Source organism: Diorhabda carinulata, chromosome 1 (assembly GCF_026250575.1).
Source record: "Diorhabda carinulata isolate Delta chromosome 1, icDioCari1.1, whole genome shotgun sequence".
In the NCBI taxonomy this organism is placed as follows: Eukaryota; Metazoa; Arthropoda; class Insecta; order Coleoptera; family Chrysomelidae; genus Diorhabda; species Diorhabda carinulata.
This window is the reverse complement of record NC_079460.1, coordinates 17,463,522-17,484,654: the sequence shown is the minus strand read 5'-3', so window position 1 is coordinate 17,484,654 and position 21,133 is coordinate 17,463,522. Positions and strand designations below refer to the sequence as shown.

General features: G+C 32.5%; 1 protein-coding gene and 1 long non-coding RNA gene across 2 annotated transcripts in view; one reads left to right on the top strand and one right to left on the bottom strand.

Moving 5' to 3' along the window:
* Positions 1–15,134, bottom strand: part of LOC130897537 (uncharacterized) — a 31,839-nt gene extending 16,705 nt beyond the window's left edge. The window contains exons 1-2 of the long non-coding RNA XR_009059724.1: positions 14,985–15,134; positions 14,398–14,469 (exon numbers count right to left, since the gene is read on the bottom strand). This is a non-coding gene — a long non-coding RNA (uncharacterized LOC130897537). The remainder of the gene's footprint in view (positions 1–14,397; positions 14,470–14,984) is intronic.
* A 2,041-nt stretch (positions 15,135–17,175) lies between these two features.
* Positions 17,176–21,133, top strand: LOC130897453 (adenylate kinase). Its single transcript, XM_057806318.1, has 4 exons — positions 17,176–17,248; positions 17,329–17,465; positions 17,591–17,827; positions 20,598–21,133. The coding sequence occupies exons 2-4, from the start codon at positions 17,370–17,372 to the stop codon at positions 20,979–20,981; spliced, it is 717 nt and encodes a 238-aa protein (XP_057662301.1). The 5' UTR covers positions 17,176–17,248; positions 17,329–17,369; the 3' UTR covers positions 20,982–21,133.

Here is a 21,133-nt window from a genome sequence, read left to right as displayed (position 1 = left end):
AGCGGGCAAATCCAGCAGGGATAAGATACGAAATGACAGAAGATAATGGGAGTCAAACACACATGAATCGATGACATCAAAACCAAACAACTAATCTGGTATGGTCATGTATAAAGAATGTTATACAACAGATCATAAAGTGAAAACCACAAGCTAAAAAGAGAGTATAGATAAGGAAATGCAGGAGAGAGGACTTACAGAAGACCTATTGCAAGACAGAGACAGATGGCGGTTAGAGATCGGAAGACGTCGGAGAACTTTGTAAACCGATATGTATATATATGTATATGTATATTGTATATGAATTGGAACGAAGTCTTTGCCAACTAGATTATGAACGTTTTCGTAGTGGGAATGTGTCACATTTTATCAAGAGTACAGTTGCTTTACTTTCTTTCAATTATTCTCTCTTTGTTTATTGATGATGTGTAGTATGGAGTGCGATAAATATAAAATTCGTGCATTGTTAACATTATATTATTGGAAAAGTTTGAAGCAGCCGTGGCAGTAATAAAAATTAGAAGGGAAGACACAGTTACCGAGCGAATGGCACAGTGTTGGTTTAATCGTTTTAATAGTGGAGAATTCACACTTGAAGGTCGTTCGTGCTCAGGTTGAGGTTAAAAGGGAAGGAGTAGGAAACCAACCTAGTACCTGCCGATTAACGGACCTTATTGTAGCTTCTAAAAATACCACACATCACCATTCAAAATTGTCAGTTTAGATCTATAACAATTGCGATTGATGGATTTAACCAAACATTTCCAACACGGAAAATCAATTTTTAAACTGAGGACAATCACAAGAGCACCTCGCAAAGAGAGATAGATTTTAGAAGAAAGTCTGGTGGAATTATAAATGTTTAGTGTACTTCGAGTTCATTTCAGATGGTCGAACTATGAATGCCGATGTAGCCAGTGAGCAGCTGACGCGAATATATGAGATTTTCTGTTGTGCACCAATTTCTTGCACCTAAGATCAAAGAATAGTCTGACCGAGATCGCTGAACGTTGGGCTTAAACCATAGAATATGATGCGCTATATTACGAATATTAAGACTTTCGGTTTGTATGATTATTTATTAAACAAAATTAACATTAGAAAGCGTTATTATTTATGACACACTATCTATATATAACATCAACTCCATTCCGTTTGCGGTTATCTCTATTATTTCGAGTATACTAGTACAGAATGTGTTCATAATATGCTTATTAACTCTGTTCCTAGTTATGTCTCCATTCTTTCTCTTCGCACTAATTTTTTTTTACTCCTTGTAGATTTGTTATTATTAATATTTTAGAGAATCGAAAAATTGTAATACAATGACGTCGAGTGGTTTACATTTTCCATCACGTAATATATCCGTATTAACTGAGTAACCGAAATTATTACATATAATAAAACTCATGTTAAAGTAAACTAATCTTAGTACGCCTCAATATAAACCTTGTCGATATAAACTATAAAGAAATTTATAGCTTCCTAATACCATTAAAATTCAATGGGATTTGTCCATGACATGTATGTTATAATAAATACCCCGAATGTCTTAATGTCTATTTTATAGAGATCATTTGGATATCGACTATGCCTCGTCCAAAATATTGTTACGAACAAGCTCGCGAAATGGGTCATTAGTCCGGCCCTGTCCAGCTATAATGGAATTTTAAAATTCGGCGAAGCGGCGAAGCGTCTTTCATCTGTTTTTTATAAATGGCGATCGCGCCTTTGATGAACTATTTATTATAGAAGGCGGTTTATTTACAGTATTTCCTCTGAATAATTTCTAGGAAAGTCTTATTATTTATTTATTTCTTTTGGTTCTAGAACTTTATAGAATTTTATTCAGGTATATAAATGATTTGTGTGAACGCAGTTTTAAATAAATAGTCGTATTGAAAAGAACAAATTAGTGAAAGTAATCGCAGAAATTATTTAAGTGATATTTATAAGTAAATTATTATAAGTTAAGTCTATTGTATAGTGTGTAAATTAATTAAGAACGTAAGATGCAAATAGTGTAAATAAATATGAAAAACATTACAGTATATCGGTAACAATAAAAACAAACACATTGCGTGTACGAAGTATCAATGCTAAATATATTGAAAAAGGGAAAATAGGTTCAAAACATATTCTATTTTTTTTACATTGAATTAGAATCGGGGCTATAGTAGATTCGGCCAGATAGCAGGTAGAGAACCTTTTGGTGTGCTGAATTCGGCCAGAGAAATTTGTGATAAAAGTTCGGCCAAAAAACCAAAGAAAACTGAATATATAAAAATATGATTTAAGTATTGTTTTAAGTAAACTATCATAATCAAATGTAAATTAGAGTGTACCGATTTAGTAAAAACCATTGTCCCTTTTCAATTAACGGATACTTACCGACCTCCTGTACTCCAAATTTATCACTGAATTTGAAACTGTAGGTCAGGTAAATGGAGATAAAAGACAAGTATAATAGAATCAATTATTTACAATCGTGGCCGTATCTGTTTGACTGACACCGAGCGTTCGGGATGGCCAAAAACTGCGAATGGTACAACCGTTGGATTAAGATTAAAGAATTAGAAAAGGCTATTGGTATTTGCCATATATTGACTGAAGAAATATGCATGCGTACCTCTTCACGCGTTGGGTGCCGCATTTGTTCACTATGGGCCAAAAGCACAATCGAATGAACATATCCCAAACCGATAAACGAAAAATGACTCTGAGTTTTTGCCTAATGAAAATGATAATAGTAAAAAAATAATTCTTACAGTATTAGAAATAGGAATACACATCTTATTATAAACGAGAACGGTAAGTATCAAAAGAAGAATATAAAGAACTGCTCCGAATATTTTGAAACGAAATATGTAGTTATCGTTGCTTTAAAGTACAAAGGAATGTTTCCAGAGGACGATGTCGAATTTGGTGAAATTATGACAGAGAATTAAAGCCTCAAGGGAAATTTTTTAAATAAGACCTTCTGTCGGTTGTAGTGAATTACAAAAGGAATCGTGAACTGACTTTATAGGCATCTGCTAAGGAACTCTGTGTTCGTGAGCTATGTCTGCCTGTCAATTAGATCGTGCAAATACTGCTCTATGTATGATTGGGAAGTTCGATAAAACAGTCAGGTCAGAGACCCTTTCCCTGTACTCTGAAATGTCTACGTTTCTGGTCAACTGTGGATCACCCTTAAGTCGAATTTCTCTTTTCTGTATTGAGTCCAGCATCCTCAGGGTATGCTTAGGGGCCGAAACGGAAGAGAGGTAAACCTAAGGAAACGTGTATTGAAGAAAATTAGAAAAAAGAGGGAAAACATGGCATCAAAAAACAACTGACAAAAAATGAGAATAGGCCAAGTTTATTCACAAAAAGAAAAAATAGAAGCGACTCGGCGCTACACCTGGATGGACAGTAGCGTATGATTATTTGTCAGGAGAAATTGTGGATAAAAGTTCCTCAAGAATAAATATGTTCTTGTTGATTTAAAAGAAAACGGATACCGCTTGGAGATGAGGCACAACTGCTCTTCAGATCCTGTTAATAGATTGAAACGTATGATCAAAGGAGAGTCAAAATGCACCTATCAAACGATTGAGGCAACTCTTGGTGTGGGATCTGTAACAGTAAATTCAATTTTATATGATCATTTTCATATGAAAAAAATTGTTATTCATAGGGTGCTACAAGTGCTCAGCGATTTAAAAAAGGCAGAGCGAGTAAGAATCGCGCGGGGTTACTGTTGCATCACAATAATGTGTCGTGATACACTTCATAGTACATAGTTGAATTCTTATGTGAAAATAATATAACAGTCAATGGGTATCCACCCACCCAATGCGCCATGTGTAATTTTTGGTTCTTCTTTAAGTAGCCGAAGTTTCACGAGGATGAGATAGATGAAGACTTTCATCAAATTTTTAATAGCATTGGTTTCAAACTTTTAAATTGTAAGAGATTCGGTTACAAAACTTATATCTATATTATATATTAGCTTTGTTCGCGGATCAAATTCCAGTTTAGGACGATTGCAATTCAAAATTGTCGTTCGTGAGTCGATGACTTTACTCCCCGCATCGGTCCTAAACTGATTCGGAGTCAGACTCGCGAACGAATCTATTAACAACAAACAAACTTCACGAACATTAAATTTCTAAATCCTTCGTACTACTTAATTATTGATCGAAGATAGTTGATTAGCCTGTTACTATGCTATAGACATGAATAGTAAAAACTATTGATTTTTTATCGTTGCTTAATAATTGTAATCGAAGTGTTATACTGAGTGACCAGATATAAGAAATCGCCTAGCTACTAACTAACTAGTTTTAGCAAATACAGATATCAATAATAATAATTCCTTGCAAGATCAGATTATTGCATAGACGAACATTACACGTCGCTTGACATTATAGGCCGCTTGACATGATGTAATACAACGTGCAACGCAATGCAAGTCGCAATATTTCTTGACCAAAAACATGCGCAGATGAAATTCAACTGATAGTTTCATACGAAATCTCGCAGTTGCAACATTCTCGATTTGATTCCATCTTTATTACGTGCGAATTGAAATTCTAGGGAGAAGTCTAGTTACTTTTCGCGTAACAACCATCCGGTCCATCAGGCTGAAAGAAGGAAGCAGCGGCAGATATCATTATTGCCAATTATTCACTGACCACTTTTTTCTTGATCATTTCACTTTGCTTTGTTATTTTCATTTTTACCTGTCACAAAATATTAAATAAAATTTGTCGTTAGGAATTTGTTTAATTTACTCATGGAATTTTTGTTATAGAGTAGCGATGATGCAGTAGTAAGAGACTTGAGAGACTTGTATAATGTCAAACGACGTGCAATCTTAATCTATGAAATATTTCGACTTTTGAACAAATTGCATTCAATTTCTTGCAAGTAGTCCTGCATCATGTCAAGCTGTCTTATCCAAGTCTCTTGCCATTGCATCATGGCTGCCACTTACGAAAATTCCATAAAAAAGTATTAACTTTTTATTTTTTTATCCAATATTTTGTGCATAAGTTAAGAATGAAAATAACAAAGCCTGGCATTTGGTAATTGTTAAGCCAAAAATAACTAGTTTTCTCCCTAGAATTGTAGCTTGCACGCAATTAAAATGGCACAAAACTGATAATGCGAGTCTTGCATGAAACAATCAGCTGAACTTCATCTGTTCATGCTTTTGATCAAGAAATATTGCGTCTTGCATTGCCTTGAGAGGGCTTGACATGATGAAATACAACGTGCCATGCAATGCAATGTGCAATATTTCTTAATAAAAAGCGTATGTAAATGAAATTCAGTTGATTGTTTCATGCAATATCTCGCACTTGCAACATCGTTTCGGTGCCATTTTTATTTTAACTTCGTTACTTACCTACATAGTTTGGTTATTATCGTTTTTAAACCGGTCACGAAATATTGAAACAAATTTTAGGTGAGGTATTTGTTTAATTCTCTTATGGAATTGATAGTGGCAACCATGATGCAATGGCAAGAGTCTTGCATAATATCAAACGACGTGCAATATTCATTTATGCAGTATTATGACCTTGCAATAAATTGTTAGCAATTTCTTGCACGTTGTCCTGCACCATGTACAAACGGCCTATAGATCTAAAAATAGCGCCTGCCAAGAAGGAGAGTTTTGTACATTAAATTTAGGTCTTTTCCGTTGCTTTCATGTTAATGTAAATTTTTTTCATCTGTGTTTCAACTACTTTAATGAAAAGAAATAAAATTCCATCATATAATTACAATAATGACCCTAATTAATTTTATGATGAATTTTCATATATATACTTAATTAGTATGCTTACTTGACCCACTTTTCATTACACATCAATTAGTAAAGATTTCTTTTTGCACTACTTTATCTTTATATAATTTAAGCTGCCTGGTGTTAAACGATAAAATTACGGAAAATGTACAGGAAGTGGTAAACAATATAACGAAATCCGAAATTTTTATTCACAGTGTATTTGATCACAGCTTCATTCGTTTTACATATAAAAATGTAGAGAAAATGATAAGAATTAATTTGCTAAATGTTACTTCTATTTAATTTTTTTTAATTAGTGATAATGTTAATTACTTGACTAAAGCAGAATCGTGGAACACTAAAAAAGAGTTTATCAAATTGAAGGAAGAGCAAAAGACAACAGATATAGATAAATGCATCGGAGCAGTACAAGGTGTTGACTATGTGGACTATAAATTCGTTAAATATGTAAGGTAAACAAAAATGTCGATATAAAATACATGCATTCATGAAGGCAATTACTAGTAAGGATGAAGCCAAAAGGCATACGGTTTCAAGGACCACGATTTTCATTGATGCACCAGGTATTACAAATTTATTCTGTAAGGTGTTAACCATCTTGTACAAGATGTGAAGACATGACATCAAGGAAGAAGGAAGTGTATTGCATATTACTATCAGAATGTCAAAAACGGTAAGGAGTCGATCTTTTACTATAATATAAGTACCTACAAATCAAGCTTTCTTATGGTATGATAAGAGAAAGTTCACCAATTGAGTGGTTAGTATTATAATGGGTGTATCATAAATAGGTTTGATTCCAGTGTTCAATTTGTTTATTACATAGTATAATCCATCGTATTCTATGATTTTAACCCAACGGTAAGCAAGCTCATAAAGACCTTGGTAAAACCATTATTTGAGCTTGGATGCAAAAAACTGTCGTACTGAATTTCTTCTTCTTCTTCTTCTTCTTTTGTTTTGAATTTTCTCCACGACATGGATCTGAATAAATAGTAATCTGACAGTGCTGGATGTGGAAGGACTAAGTTATTCTGCGTAACTTTGGTTTAGCTTTGTCTTGTTGTAAAAGAACCTGCTATCGGTTAACTAAACCACATACATAACATCAACTGTCAACTATATACCTCGGCATTGATAGCTCGACCATCAGGAATTATTACGAAGTCCAATAACTATTCATTATACCACCAGACACAAAACAATACTTTTCGCTCGGACCCACCTCTCTTTGAGATGGATTCTGATAATTGTCATTTGTAAACCAATGATTTTCCATGTTGAGGTTGTTTAAAGAAATCCATTTTTCATTGGCAGCCCAAGGAGCTGTTTACATACCTCTACTTTACCTAATGATTTGGAATGGCGATAAATGGTACCTTTAGAAAGTCTGAGTCCGATAATTGGCGATTGCTCGTACTAGGTTGGTTAGTACTGCTTCCCTTATAAACTCAATATCCTATCGGAGTGGACGACCTGAGTATGAATAATCTTCAAGCATCAAATCTCCACTATCAAAAAGATTCCACCAATGCTGTGTCTTTCCCTTCAATTTCACATGTTTGTTTCAAATAATAACCTAACAATTCACTCCGTAGGAATTTTCACACCTAAAAACCGACATTACTTATCTCAAATTTAAATAAACGGGACATACATTTCGACGTACATCCGACTAGTGACATGACAATAGATTAAATCGAAAAACATGTTGACGGAATTTGAGTATCGTAAATGAATCCTGTTCAAATTACTGACAATACATTGGCATATAAATTAAATGTGATATCTCAAAAGTCTATCTTAAATCCGGCTATGAAAAATCTTTCTACCGACTTGATTCCCGAGAGATTGACGAAAGTTAATACGGATTGTTATACATCACTCAACGCACTTGGTCTAAATAATCGAGTTAAGCTTGTCTGGGTACCTGGTCATTCTGAATTTTGCGGTAGTGAATTGGCATATCAGCTAGCAAGAGAAGGTGGAGTAACCCATTTCATTGAATCATAACGGTTTTCCAGCCAGCTACTAGGCGATGGCACTTTGTTTGAGGAACGAAAACAAAAGTGGAAGATTACATCCCGAAAAACAAAGAAAGGTTAAATTATTTCTCTTCTACACGACGGGCTGGATCGAAAAAGCTCTATCCTTCACTATCATTCTAGTTAAAGCAAAAAGAGCTCTATCATTAGGTAAATGGAAAATAAAGAGAATGAGCATATGCACGCTATTTTGTCTCGTTATGCGGATTGCATTTTTTGTCCCTGTGACGCGAACGCCATCTAGCCGTCAGATACGACAACTGGGCGTCGACCATAATGTTGATGCATTTTTCGTAAACAAACCAGGGTGATCATAGCACTATACATTTGGCTTCCAATTCTTTTCAAGAATTACTACAGCGTAGTGGTGAACTACGATGTAGTGAACTGTATTCATAGAACATATAAATACCTTGCCAGACACCATTACGCCAAATTCCTTTTTTTCAGTCTTTTCAAAAGCCTAAATTGATGGAAAGAAGTGTGGAGGATAGTACCAAGGACTAATTACCCATATTGCTTTTTTTACATCTACTCTACACGGATCATCAATCCATATTCCCATTGAAAACGTTCAACATGAATATAATACGGGAAATTTTGGGTTTTTCGTACAGGGAATAATGAGACTGAACAAGACTCCGTACAAGATTGAAAATAACGAAATGTCAAAGATGATCTGAGACCCTGAAATTGTTAGTTTGATATCTCAATATCTGAAAAAACTCTCACACAAAACATAAATTTCAGCAGGGAAATTGAAATCGAGTGGAAAGAAAGAAGCACTATTCAGTTGTATATTGTTTCAACGAATGGAAAGATTTAGGGATACACATAAAATGATTTAGGAGAATTGAAAGCAATGAACTTAAGAGGAAAAGTTATTCGGACATTATGACAAAATGTTATAAGAGTTAAATCCTGATTCCAGAAGAACAAGAGGACTTTCACACGAGGAGAAAATACAAGGTCAGAGTAAAGTTGGTGCGGAAAACTAGGTACTCCAGTCCATCTAATTCAGTTACTAGTGGCCACTTGTCCTTATCTTCCTCCATATCTTCGTACCACAACTCAAACAGGTCACAACCTCACTCCAGAACTTTCTTCTTATAGCGCTAACGGTTATGATGAGTCAATTTCTCACTATATCACTATCAAAAAAGCCATACTTCATCTAACAATAATCACTAGCAATGCTCCAGGAATATCCTCTTTCCTCGAAACGCATCAACACCATCGCCGACGCCTTGTTGTCATGACTACTCAATAGATGGCGCTCGCGTCACGTCGCCCTACCGGGGCCTCGTGCACTGCAAGGATGTAAAAATTCTGGATGGGGTTTATTAGAACTTGAACAAGTAATGGACATTGCAACCCAAATAGATAGTGGGGTTGATCATAAATCTTTTGGTCAGGATGTTTGTTACTTTACTTAATCAGGAAATTTCGTCTTAAGATCTCTTATATTTTTGCGCAATGGTGAAAGCCAAATACTAGATCCGCGTAAATACTTCGCGTGCATTTCCGGTGAGTTTATTTTCAAATGTCTGAAATGGCTGTAGTACGTCAACAGTTTATTGTGTTCATGCAAACAGGCGACAAACGTGAACCGCCTTTAACACGTGATTGCGAACTTTCTAAATTTAACATTCGTCAAACAAATAACTTTATTTTAAAATATTAGTAATTCATAAACATAAATGCAAATTTATTATGCTGCAGTCGTAAATGCAGTCGAACTGGAAGTAAACAATTACTGGAACTAAAATGTTCTATATTGAAACTATAAATTCGACTGGCTACTCTGTATAATATTTTCATATTCAATGACTAACAGTATTTTTTTACTTTAATTACTTAGGAAAATAAAATTAAACCTAATTGAATATTTATTATATGCAAAATAAATGAAATAAAAGGAAAGAAAAACAACATAGTTATTGGTTATACAATAAAAATAGAATTATGTATTATATTGGAAATCTACGATTTTCAACCACGGAAAGATTATAGTTACATTTAATAAATATGAGAATATGAGTGAAAAAATTCTAGAAAATTACTAAAAGTACATCGTTGAAATCAAATATTATGAATCTACTCAAACAACATACTTTGTTTCTTGCGAGGGATGAAATATTACATTTTGTGGAGAATTTGCATTAACCCAATTTGAAAACAGATATTGCTACTTGTACAGCTCGTATTCGTGTATGTAGTAAAAGCTTCAAGACGGTTCAGGATTATTGCAATGATAAGATGCTTAGAAAATTGTTCTCCTGTGAAAATGCGAGCCGTAAACTGACATTTGAAAACACCTTTTTAATTTAACACTTTAACGACTACAGCAGACGTATAAGCCCGCTCACTCATCCACCCAAGGGATCTCAGCGGGCGTATATGCTCGTCATTGTGATCAACAAACAAGCTCGTTCCATGAATCGATCAAATTTCAGATATGAGTGTGCCGTAAATAGCTTTTGCTCAAGATTTAATTTTTGTGCCACTTTGGTCTTCATACGTCCATCAAAAATAGCACCCTGCACTACTTGTTATGGTAGTTTTGAATAAGGAAGGTAACATAAAAACGTTTATTCGAAAATATTTGCAAATATTATTCACAACTACACGATACACAATTGAATGAGACCAAAAAAGTATAAGTTCAGATAGTAAAGATTTATTAACACTAGAAGGGTTGGCGAACATACCATACCTTCAAAGACCGCTACCGTCAGATTGACGGCGTTTGATGTTTATATAGATAATGTGATCAAAATATTAGAGGTTTGTGATTGAAGCAAAATTATGAATTTCAATTATTGTTTTTAGTCATATGTATAGTACAAACTCGATTATCCGGCCCTCAGTTATACGGATTAGCGATTATCCGGACTATGAACTGCGACCAATTAAGTAATATTGAGCCAAGTTACAAAATGTTTAAATATGTACTAAAAGTCGAATTTATGAAAGCACAAACGAGTCGGAACTGACATTATCCCGCCCGCGCCCCAAGGGATTACTGCCACACGCGTTTCGTTATTCTTTTAGTTAGTTAGCAATTGTTACTCCGCTCTGATGTGCGGTGCCAAGATTGTGATGATGATGATATCAAAGAGTGGGTCATTTGTGACAGTAATGGTCAAGGCTTTTAGATTATGATGGATGACGAAATCGTAGAAAACATATTGCAGACAAATGAACAGAAGGAAATGCAAGAAGTTGATACAGAAGAAAATCTAGATGAGAGAAATGATGTAGGACCATCTCATGATGATGCACTTCAGGGTATGGAAACAGCTCTCAAATGGTTCGACAAACAAATAGAGAGTGATACAGTGAGTTTATTACAGCTGAAACGAATTCTTGATATAGCAGCATTGAAGAAAAAAAAGTAGCTTACGTCTAATGCCAATTACCAAATATTTTAAACCAGATTAAACTCATTATTATTTTTCATTAATAATATTTTTATTTATTAATACATATTACTATTATTAAACTTATTTTATTGCACAAAACCCGCTTTTCTTCATACATTCGATTATCCGGACTTTCAATTATCCGAATCCCTAACGACAACAATTAGTCCGGTTAATCGAGTTTCCACTGTACTTCAATTAGATGAAAAAATTAAGACAGTAAATTTTCTAAAAGCCTTGTTTTACGCATCAACATCAAGTAGCATTTTGGCCAAAGGTGCATATTTCACAGGTGCAGTTCTCTTTTTAACTTTCGAATTAATTTTCTGTTAACGTCTTTTTTATGTAGAACGCTGTTCTTAAGTAAAAACTGTAATATTATCTGAACATAGAATGGTAATTAAACCCTATAACTACTACATAAGGAAAAGAATCACACAGATATTTGCTATCAACATCCACTAATAATCGGACTGTGCGAATCGGTGTCCGCAGGTAGTGGTGTCCACAAAAACTCGCACCGATTGACACTAAACACAAATACGCTCGAGCGCTGCCAAAAATATGAGCGCAATGTTTTGTCTAATTCAACAGACGTTTTTGATGATGATAATGATACTGACATGTAGGTACATATGTGTTGGAAACAAGCACTAGGGGCGTAGATGGAACTTATCAGGAGCAAAAAGAAAAAATAATAGTACTGCCTGGTCTAGCCATTCTTGCGCTGCCCAGAATCTACGTCCTCTGCCTGGGCACCGGTGGCACCGCCCTATTTACGGCACTGGTTGTAGCCACAAAACATTAAGAAGGTCGACTTGCGTCTAAAATTTCAGCAACACGAATTTAGTTCTGCCACTTACCAGCCGTGGCGTTAATGTAATAAAAATGTGTCATAATTGTCAATGTCATTGTCAAGATGAATAATCATTTGTTGGAAATTCCCAAACGCGTTCCTGATGTGTGTTTTAAATGGAATGAATTTTGTAAAATTCAATGCTCAACATCAAATTGCCGCTAATGTAAAAATCATTTTCTGGAAAGTGATTTTACAAATTTCAATAGAAAACATTTGAAGTATAAAGCTATCCCATCTATTCCTACCTCTCATCTGCCTTCATTGTCTACTTCCATAGAACTTTGTATAGAAGAGTCATTGCAGTTTTTAAGTGAATTTTCAGACTCCATTGTTACAGAGAAAATTAGTAAGAACACATAGGGAACTGGTAATGTATCAAGTTCATCGGAATACAATTGCCAAAAATAGAGCAGTTAAAGACATTGAGTATATGGAAAAAAGTAAATAATATAACGAAAGAATTTATCAATTCACAATTAAGAATCAGTCATAGACAGCAAAACCATTGACTATACAGATAACAGGATAAAACCTTTGTTCGTTTTTATGTACAAAAGATGTCTCTACAACCTTTTATTTCAACTGTGATTCTGGTTAATATTAATTTGAATATTACACTTTTCACTTTGTTTGTCTGTATTTTGTGAGTTTTCTTTTTTAAAGTGATATTGTAATCATGTCTCCTAATTTTACTTGGTTAGTTGAAAATGTATGTAAATATTATTTTGTAAATAAACGTATCCCAGTTCTAAGATGTTTATTTCATCATGAATTTAGGAAAATGCAACAACATAGAATACAGTAAATTTCGCCATGTTGTTTCCACTGAATAACAACTAAGTCTCAGACCCCTGCACACAAATCTCATGTTGCCATGTAAAAAATTCGTGATTTAGGGTTTGAACTACTAGAACACCCCTTATTCACCAGATTTGGCTCCTATCATCATCAACTATCATCTCTTTCCTTAACTGAAAAAAAGTTTAAAAGGTCGTAAATTTTCTTCCAACGAGGAGGTAATAAAAGCTGTGGAGGACTGGTTTGCAGAGCAAGAAGAAACATTTTTTTTTAAAAGGTCTAGAGACGTTGCAGGTTCGCTGTAATAAATGTATCCAATTAAGAGGAGAATATGTTGAGTAATAAAATATTTTGACATTGATATTTTGTTTGGTTCTATAGTAGGCTAAGAATTTTTCAATATATCCTCGTATGATACTTCACAACTTTTGAGAGAAAATACCATTTTGATCCAGGGATAAAGTTTCACTAGAATGGCTTAGTCGTTGAAGTGTTAAGCAAATGAACTTTGAAAATCTAGTATATCATGTATACCAAATAATTCACGGAATTCTGTATATTATTACTTTTTCATATCAGTGCCTGCGGCACACAAAAAAACAAAATATTTGGGCTATAATTCTATTGTTTCGACTGTATTTTTTGTTTCTGGTCTAGAATAGTGTACCCGTTTCATCTACTGTGACATATTGATGGAAAAATCCATTTGGATTATATTTGAATTTTTAATGAGAGCGAGCTTTTTGTATCTTTGCATACATGAATGAAAATTAAAACTAATCTTATATATCAGATCAAAGTAAAATGGCGGAAACTAACCGTAGTATTTTCATCTTTTGACAAATAGCTTTTCCGTCAAATCGCCATCGTATATGAATGGGATCAATAAACCCTCTACGTATCTCTATATAACGACTGTCGAGGAAATAATTTCGAGAAAAATGTATTTTGTTTTAAAATAAATATTGAACTATACATTGAAAATGTATAGAGTGAATCATTTAAAAATAAAATTACCTCTTTCAAATTCTATAGAAATGATGCAATTTACACATTCAAACTAATTCGTATTTTATTACTAATATAAAAAATGAGATTAGTAATGCAAACAAAAAATCATTTATGACTTTGGCGGTAATTATTAGCAGTAATTGAAATGAGACTGCTTAGCATAATATGGCAAATATTCAAATTATTTGGATAGAATATTAAAAATATACTTCAAATTAAAATTTGACAGATTTTGATTTAATTACTTGAAAGTTATAAATATATGTACGTAATAATGTATCAGATAAATGTATATATCCATAATTACAATACTTATTGAAACCATAAACTTTGATAACATTTAGGTGTGTTTCTAGCTATGTAATATTTTTAATTTAAGATTTGATTTAAGAATCATTCCAAAACTGGAAATTCAAAACAAATTCATTCGATATTAATTAAATAGTGAATAATACTCACCGCTAAATTTACTGTTATTGTTATTTTTGTGGGATTTTGACTGTTGATAACTCAGATGAGGAAGAATAAGACCTAAAACATTTTTAAGTCAGGAAAAAAGTGTTGAAGAGGTGAGACGCAGGTGAAATTCGCAAAGCTTGTACCAGTTTTTTGTTTTTGACCAATGGCGATAAAAATTTGAATTTAGAGATGAAAAAGTTAGCCAAAATTCACCAAATGGGAAGTTAGAGAAAGCATGAGATAACCCATTAATAATTTTGATGATCTAGAGCTCTTTCACACATTCAAATTGTTTTTACCTATATGTAATGCAGTCGAAATAACAGTAAAGAAAAGGTGTAGAATTAATAATTCTTTCGCCCCTAGTACTAGGAACTATTTAGGTCAAAAGTATAATTAGAAAAAAATCATAAAATAGAATGGAAGAAATAAAGGAATATTGTAGCGAACGTACTTCAAATAGAATAATTTCTTACTACCATTTAAATTTATGTACTTTAATATTTGAAGGGCATCTCAAAATTCACACCAATATAATGATCAAATGAATTAAATGATAAATAAATAATAATGGTATTTATACTCACAAAAAATTAAAAGAGTAGTTAGTTTATAATCCATCTTTGATTTAAAATATAATAATTCTATTCACAACATTCACTTAAAACCGTATTATTACTAAAGGACCAACCTGTTGCGTCCCTTCTAACTAACAAGGAGAACACCAATCGGCATCTGAAAAATAAGTTTACCACACCAATCTAGACACGGTAGGTCATAAATTTTATTCAAAACTTTAAAGCAACGTTGCCGCTTCAAAAAAAACGTATAAGAAACATTGAGAATTAAATCTAACATGATACTGTACGTATTTTATCTTTTTTTTTTCAATATGTAAATTTCATTTCACATACAGTCTCTATTCTTAATTTTCATAGTAGCCATTCTCCTCAAAATAGACGTTTACCTATGCGATAATAACCTCATCTGATGAAAATCTCTCTCTTGAAAATAAAACTTCAAGGTTAGGAAACAGTAAAGAGCCAATGGGAGGGCCAAATCTGGTGATAACGGTGAATGATCAACCAATTCGAAAAGCAATGCATGAATTTCAGCCATGGCGATTACCGAAATGTGAGAAAGTGCATTGTCCTGGTGGAAAAGCACTTTCTTTGTCTTCAAATGCGGTTGATTTTTGGCACTTTCTTCCTTCACCTTAACAAGCAATTATGAATGTACTCTCCTGATGTGTTCCCTTTTTGAAGATAATCGATGAACACAATCCCATTATATCTCATTAAACTTAATCCGACGGTTGTCCAGTGAACTTTTTCGATGATATTGCAGGTTGTCGCAGTTTCTGTCCGTCTCCAACGCTCGTCGCAAGTCAAGCTGATACGGCCACGTTTGCATTCAGCTGTCAAAAATGTTACGTTCGTAATGGTACAACAGAATCTCTTTCAAAAACAAATATTTAATGATCTTGATACTTATTTTTTCCATTTTCAAAAAAATCTTAACAACTACTCACTTATACTATTGTGAACGAGAAGCTCAGCATCAAAAATGGCTGAAATTTTAGTGAGAATCTCTCAATGCACGCGCAAATATATATCCCAACTTATATTGATAAGTGCTGTCAGCTTCAAGTTGAAGTTGGAAATTTTGCAGGTAGCCCTCGTATATAACAAATCATATACATCAACAAAATTGAATAAACCGAATACAGTCAAATGCAATTGTTGAAGAAACTAACTGGAAAAGTAGGAATAGAAGAAATTTTCATGGAATAAATATATGGAGATAGGAATAAGGACATTTGTTCCTTAACAAATAATTTTTAAAATAAAACGTTGCTGGATTTAGTATTTTCATAATAAGCTGAACAAAAAATAATTTTATTAAATATTTATGTTTTGCAGCTTATTCCAATAAAGCATACGCAAGCCGGCAACTATGCGAATTTGTGACTAGAGAACGATAGATTATTCTGGTCAAAGCGCGCTGATGAATGCAACCAGCATTCCAGTCGATTCCACCGGATATTGGAGGATAAGGTACAGGGCTGTACTATGAGAAATGAAAAAGTATATAAGGAGAAACAGATTTTAGGGATTTCAGTTATACTAATTGTACGAAACTATTATAGGGATTAAACGGTCGGTCTGTTGGTTTAAAAAAAATTAGTCTCTATTTGGATTTGTTACAATTTAGAGCATGTAGGTATTTTTCATCCATTTTAGAAGGAATAATTAGGTTATGTTGGCCTCGTGAATATGAAGCATCCGTAAATAACGTAGGTGGTAGGTATGGGGTCTTTAGTAATTTGAATTCATTTCCCTGTACAAAAACCCTCAAGACGCCTTTGAATTAATTTTGTTACATTCTTCCATAACTACTTCTTTTCACAAAGCTTTGATAATACATTTCATAGTCTTATTTCAAGTATTTCTTCGACAATTTGTAATACTATTTTTTTTTTCATCATTTTTATTATTTTTATTTCCTCCAATATTCCATTTTATATTCCGCGTCTTTTTCAATTGGCAGTGTGTTAAAATTAATGTTAGAAGTCTATACATAACTAATAGTGAACAGCTATTTATTAGAAAAAAATTATTTTCCGAACACTGAAGGTGTTTCACTTTCTATTCTTTCTATATATACACCCTCGTCCTCGTACTTTATATTAATTAAAATCGTTAAAAATGATATGAGTATGCACTCAATAAGAGACCACTATTTGTCTATTGGCAACATCATTGACGTACGACGTTTAAATATTGAATCTGTCAATTAAATATTGGTGTGTCTGTGTATCTTATCTAGTCTATTTGTACAAGTAATACTGGTAAGTATAATGTATATCAGTTGGGAGTAAAGGTTAGTAAAATGTTGTGTAACACTTTCATTTACATAATTTTGTAATAGGTTAGAAGAACCTCTAAGGAGCATTAACACCGATAATAAGCATGGCACCTCTAGCTCCAGTACCTCAAGTTGATGAGATTGCTGATGGGATTAAAGCTGTCTTATTAGGTCCTCCAGGTTCAGGTAAAGGAACTCAGGTAAATATGTCACGAATAATCTTTCTCTATTCATGCTTTTAAATTAAACATTTTGTCATATCTAATGATTTAATTTTATTACAATTGAATTAAATGTGAAAATAATATACGATCTGTCTGTTTAGGCACCACTTCTGAAAGAAAAATATTGTGTTTGCCACTTATCAACGGGAGATATGCTCAGAGCTGAGATTCAGTCTGGATCTGAACTAGGGAGTAAATTGAAAAAAGTTATGGATGAAGGTAAACTTGTTAGTGATGATCTTGTTGTAAATATGATTGACAAGAATTTAGATAAACCAGAGTGCAAGAATGGCTTCCTTCTGGATGGTTTCCCACGAACTGTGGTACAGGCTGAGAAGGTAGGAGTTCACTAAGCTCTGGTACATTGATCCTCCCTGTAACACTGCAGATTGGTTCCACATTGTAGGAAAATGCATTGCATATAAATTATCCATGTTTAATTTTTCTTGCTAGAGGGAGTTTAAATTAATTATGAAGAAAACACTATATTATAAACAAAATATGTTTCATTAAAATCAAATTAAACTAAGAATATTTTAAATAAAAAACTTTTATAAGATGTTTATTTTGCTTTCGGATCTATCTAAAATAATGTTCCACTGACGTCTTCTTTTAATAGAATATCCAGACATTTTACCCTTTGAATTTTTGTTATTTTCTAGATGTTACAGCACTTCTAATTTTACTTTCAGTTTGTAAAATTGTTCATATTGTTGACTTAGCTTCAGATCCTTTGCTATTACTGTTGATTTTTTACCATTATTTAGCCGATTCAAAATATCAATTTTTTTGTTGTAGAGAAATAAATTTCCTTGGGTTTTGTTTCATTTCCACTTTCATGGCTTAAAACTAAATATTTTTTTAAAAAAGAATTTTTCCTCCTTTTAATACACAATTTTTGTAAATCAATTTTATTTAATTTTATAACAACTCGTTTTACACACGTGCAAAACTATTTATGAACTGTACAAATCATTATAAATTTCACATTACAAAAAATAATGTTATACATCCCCGTGTTATATGGGGGAATTCCTGTGTTATGAGGGGGACTACTGTATTACTAGTTAGGATATAGTATCAAGTTCACAGCTTAATGGCTAACGAAATCATACAAAAATTAAGTAATATTTATTTATTTATTCATTTACTAGAGTGACATTACATTACAAGGTAATTACAAAGTAATCTAACAGAGGAAAACAAGTTTTCTGTTCATCAGCCTGGAGATGCGAGACAAACATGAATCTAAGCCATGCTTGTTCACCTTTTTTTTATGAAAAGCATTTATACTTATTTATAGTTCTTTCAGTTCATTGGGCAATATATTAAATATTTCTATTGCTTTAATTTTGTTATTTTGATTACTTACAGTTTTGTATGTTTTTGGAAGCTTTATTAATTTACCTCTTGTAGTCCTGTTGGAGTTTATGTATATATTTTTAAAACGTTATAATTGTACTTGAGACTTTCTAATACAACAATTTGTACAAGATTTATTGATTTCTTTTTTGGAAAAGAATTTTACTTTTTAGTATTCTGTTTTGGAGATTTTGTAGTAGTTGTAAATTGCTTTTATAACATGCAATATTGCTATAACTTATTTTACCATGAAAAAATTAGTAGTAGATTATTAATAGTGTATCTGTTGTCATAATATTCGATAATTTATTGTAAACAATAAGTAGATATCTTGTTTTATTGATAATATGCTTAATATGCTCATTCCATCTGTGATTAAACTCAAAAATGATATCTAAATATTCACATTTATCTACTTTTTATCTTTTCTTTATTTATAGTTATATTTAATTCTTTTGGAACACTATCACAGTAGTTTCCAAAAGAAACATACCGTTTTTTTATATAATATTCTATATTATCAGGCATACTTATCAATAAATTTACATATATTATGAACAATAAAGGACCCAAGATTGTACCTTGTGGTACTCCTATGTCTATGTTTTGGAATTCGCTGACTTTTGCTTTCTACCATTAAGATAACTTTTGATTAAATTATTATTCTAAAATCTCATATATTTTATTGTGTTATAATTTTAGCGTCTTTCGTCCCTTTATTTTTGATAAAGCCAAATTGTTTTGAACTCAGTTTTTTTTTGTTTTTGTTTTTTTTTGTTATTCTACCATAAATAATTTTTTCAAAAATTTTGGCATTATTGGATATCAATGAGATCGGTCTATATCAATTTGACTATTAATTGATATTTTTTCACATTAGTCTAGTTCAAAGCATACAGGGCTTTTAGTGAGGTCTCTAAAGTCCCTTTTTTCCATCTTTTGTCCGTAAAGTCCCTTTTTTGAAAAAGTTGTGTGCATATGCAAATTTTTCAAAAAGCAATTCATAAATTCATAACTCTTAATGAGTAGTTCAAAGGAAATCAGATAATCTGCTCCTGGGTTATACAGATATATGATTATGCCGACTACCATTACATCTTGAAATGACAATTACCAACTAATTTATGTTAAATAAACTACATTAATATTTACTTATATTATTTCAGGATTAAAGTTGAAATATTTTAATAATTGAAGAAAATATGTCATATTCTAATAAAAAACATTGGTTTTTTTAATATGAAAAGCTGATTCATATTATATCATACCAATGGTACCCAACTGCAAGTTTTGGTCCCAAAAATTGTTCTACTAATCATTTTAAATGCAGGCATTCATGTAATGGGTCACATATAATGTCAATTAATGGACTAACTTATCAATTAAGAAATATTGTGCTGACTGCTAGAGAAAGTTCCAGTGTGTGTAATTGTGTGATCAGCACATTTTTAGTTTTTGATTATCTGACAAATTAGTAGTTGGTATATGATAATGATGAATGATGATTGATATATATATATATATATATATATATATATATATATATATATATATATATAAGACCCTTTGATATGTTTATGTTTTCTAAATGTTCTTGATTTTAGGTTTCTTCTGTTTCAAACTTAGTTTTTTTAATACTTTTTAAAAGATAGATAAAATTTGACGTCTTTATCAAAATATTTTGATAGAGACTTGAAGAAAAGCCCATCAATGACAACTATTAGTCTCATATATGTATGTTTTCAGTTGGATGATCTTCTTGAGAAGCGTAATACTCAATTGGATGCAGTAATTGAATTTGGAATTGATGACAATCTCCTATTTAAAAGAATCACAGGTCGTTTAATCCATGCTACAAGTGGAAGATCGTATCACGAAGAATTCAACCCACCAAAGAAACCAATGACTGATGATGTTACTGGGGAACCTCTAATTAGAAGATCAGATGATAATATTGAATCACTCAAGAAACGTCTTCATACATATCATTCTCTAACAAAACCCCTGGTGGATTACTACCAAATCAGAGGTATCCATCACTATGTAGATGCTTCCCTGTCTGCTGATAAAGTATTCAGCAATATTGATTCTATTTTCCAGAATCGCAAACGTGCAACTGCCAGACTTTAGAGAACTAATTGTTAGTACTCACTTGCATTTCAAAGTTTACTATGGTTTATCTATATTTTTGTATAACAGTTGTATTTTTGTATTGTTCAGTTTGATTGAAATTCCAACAATTTCTGACTTGTTATTTTGTTTTGAATAAAATTTTAAATGTA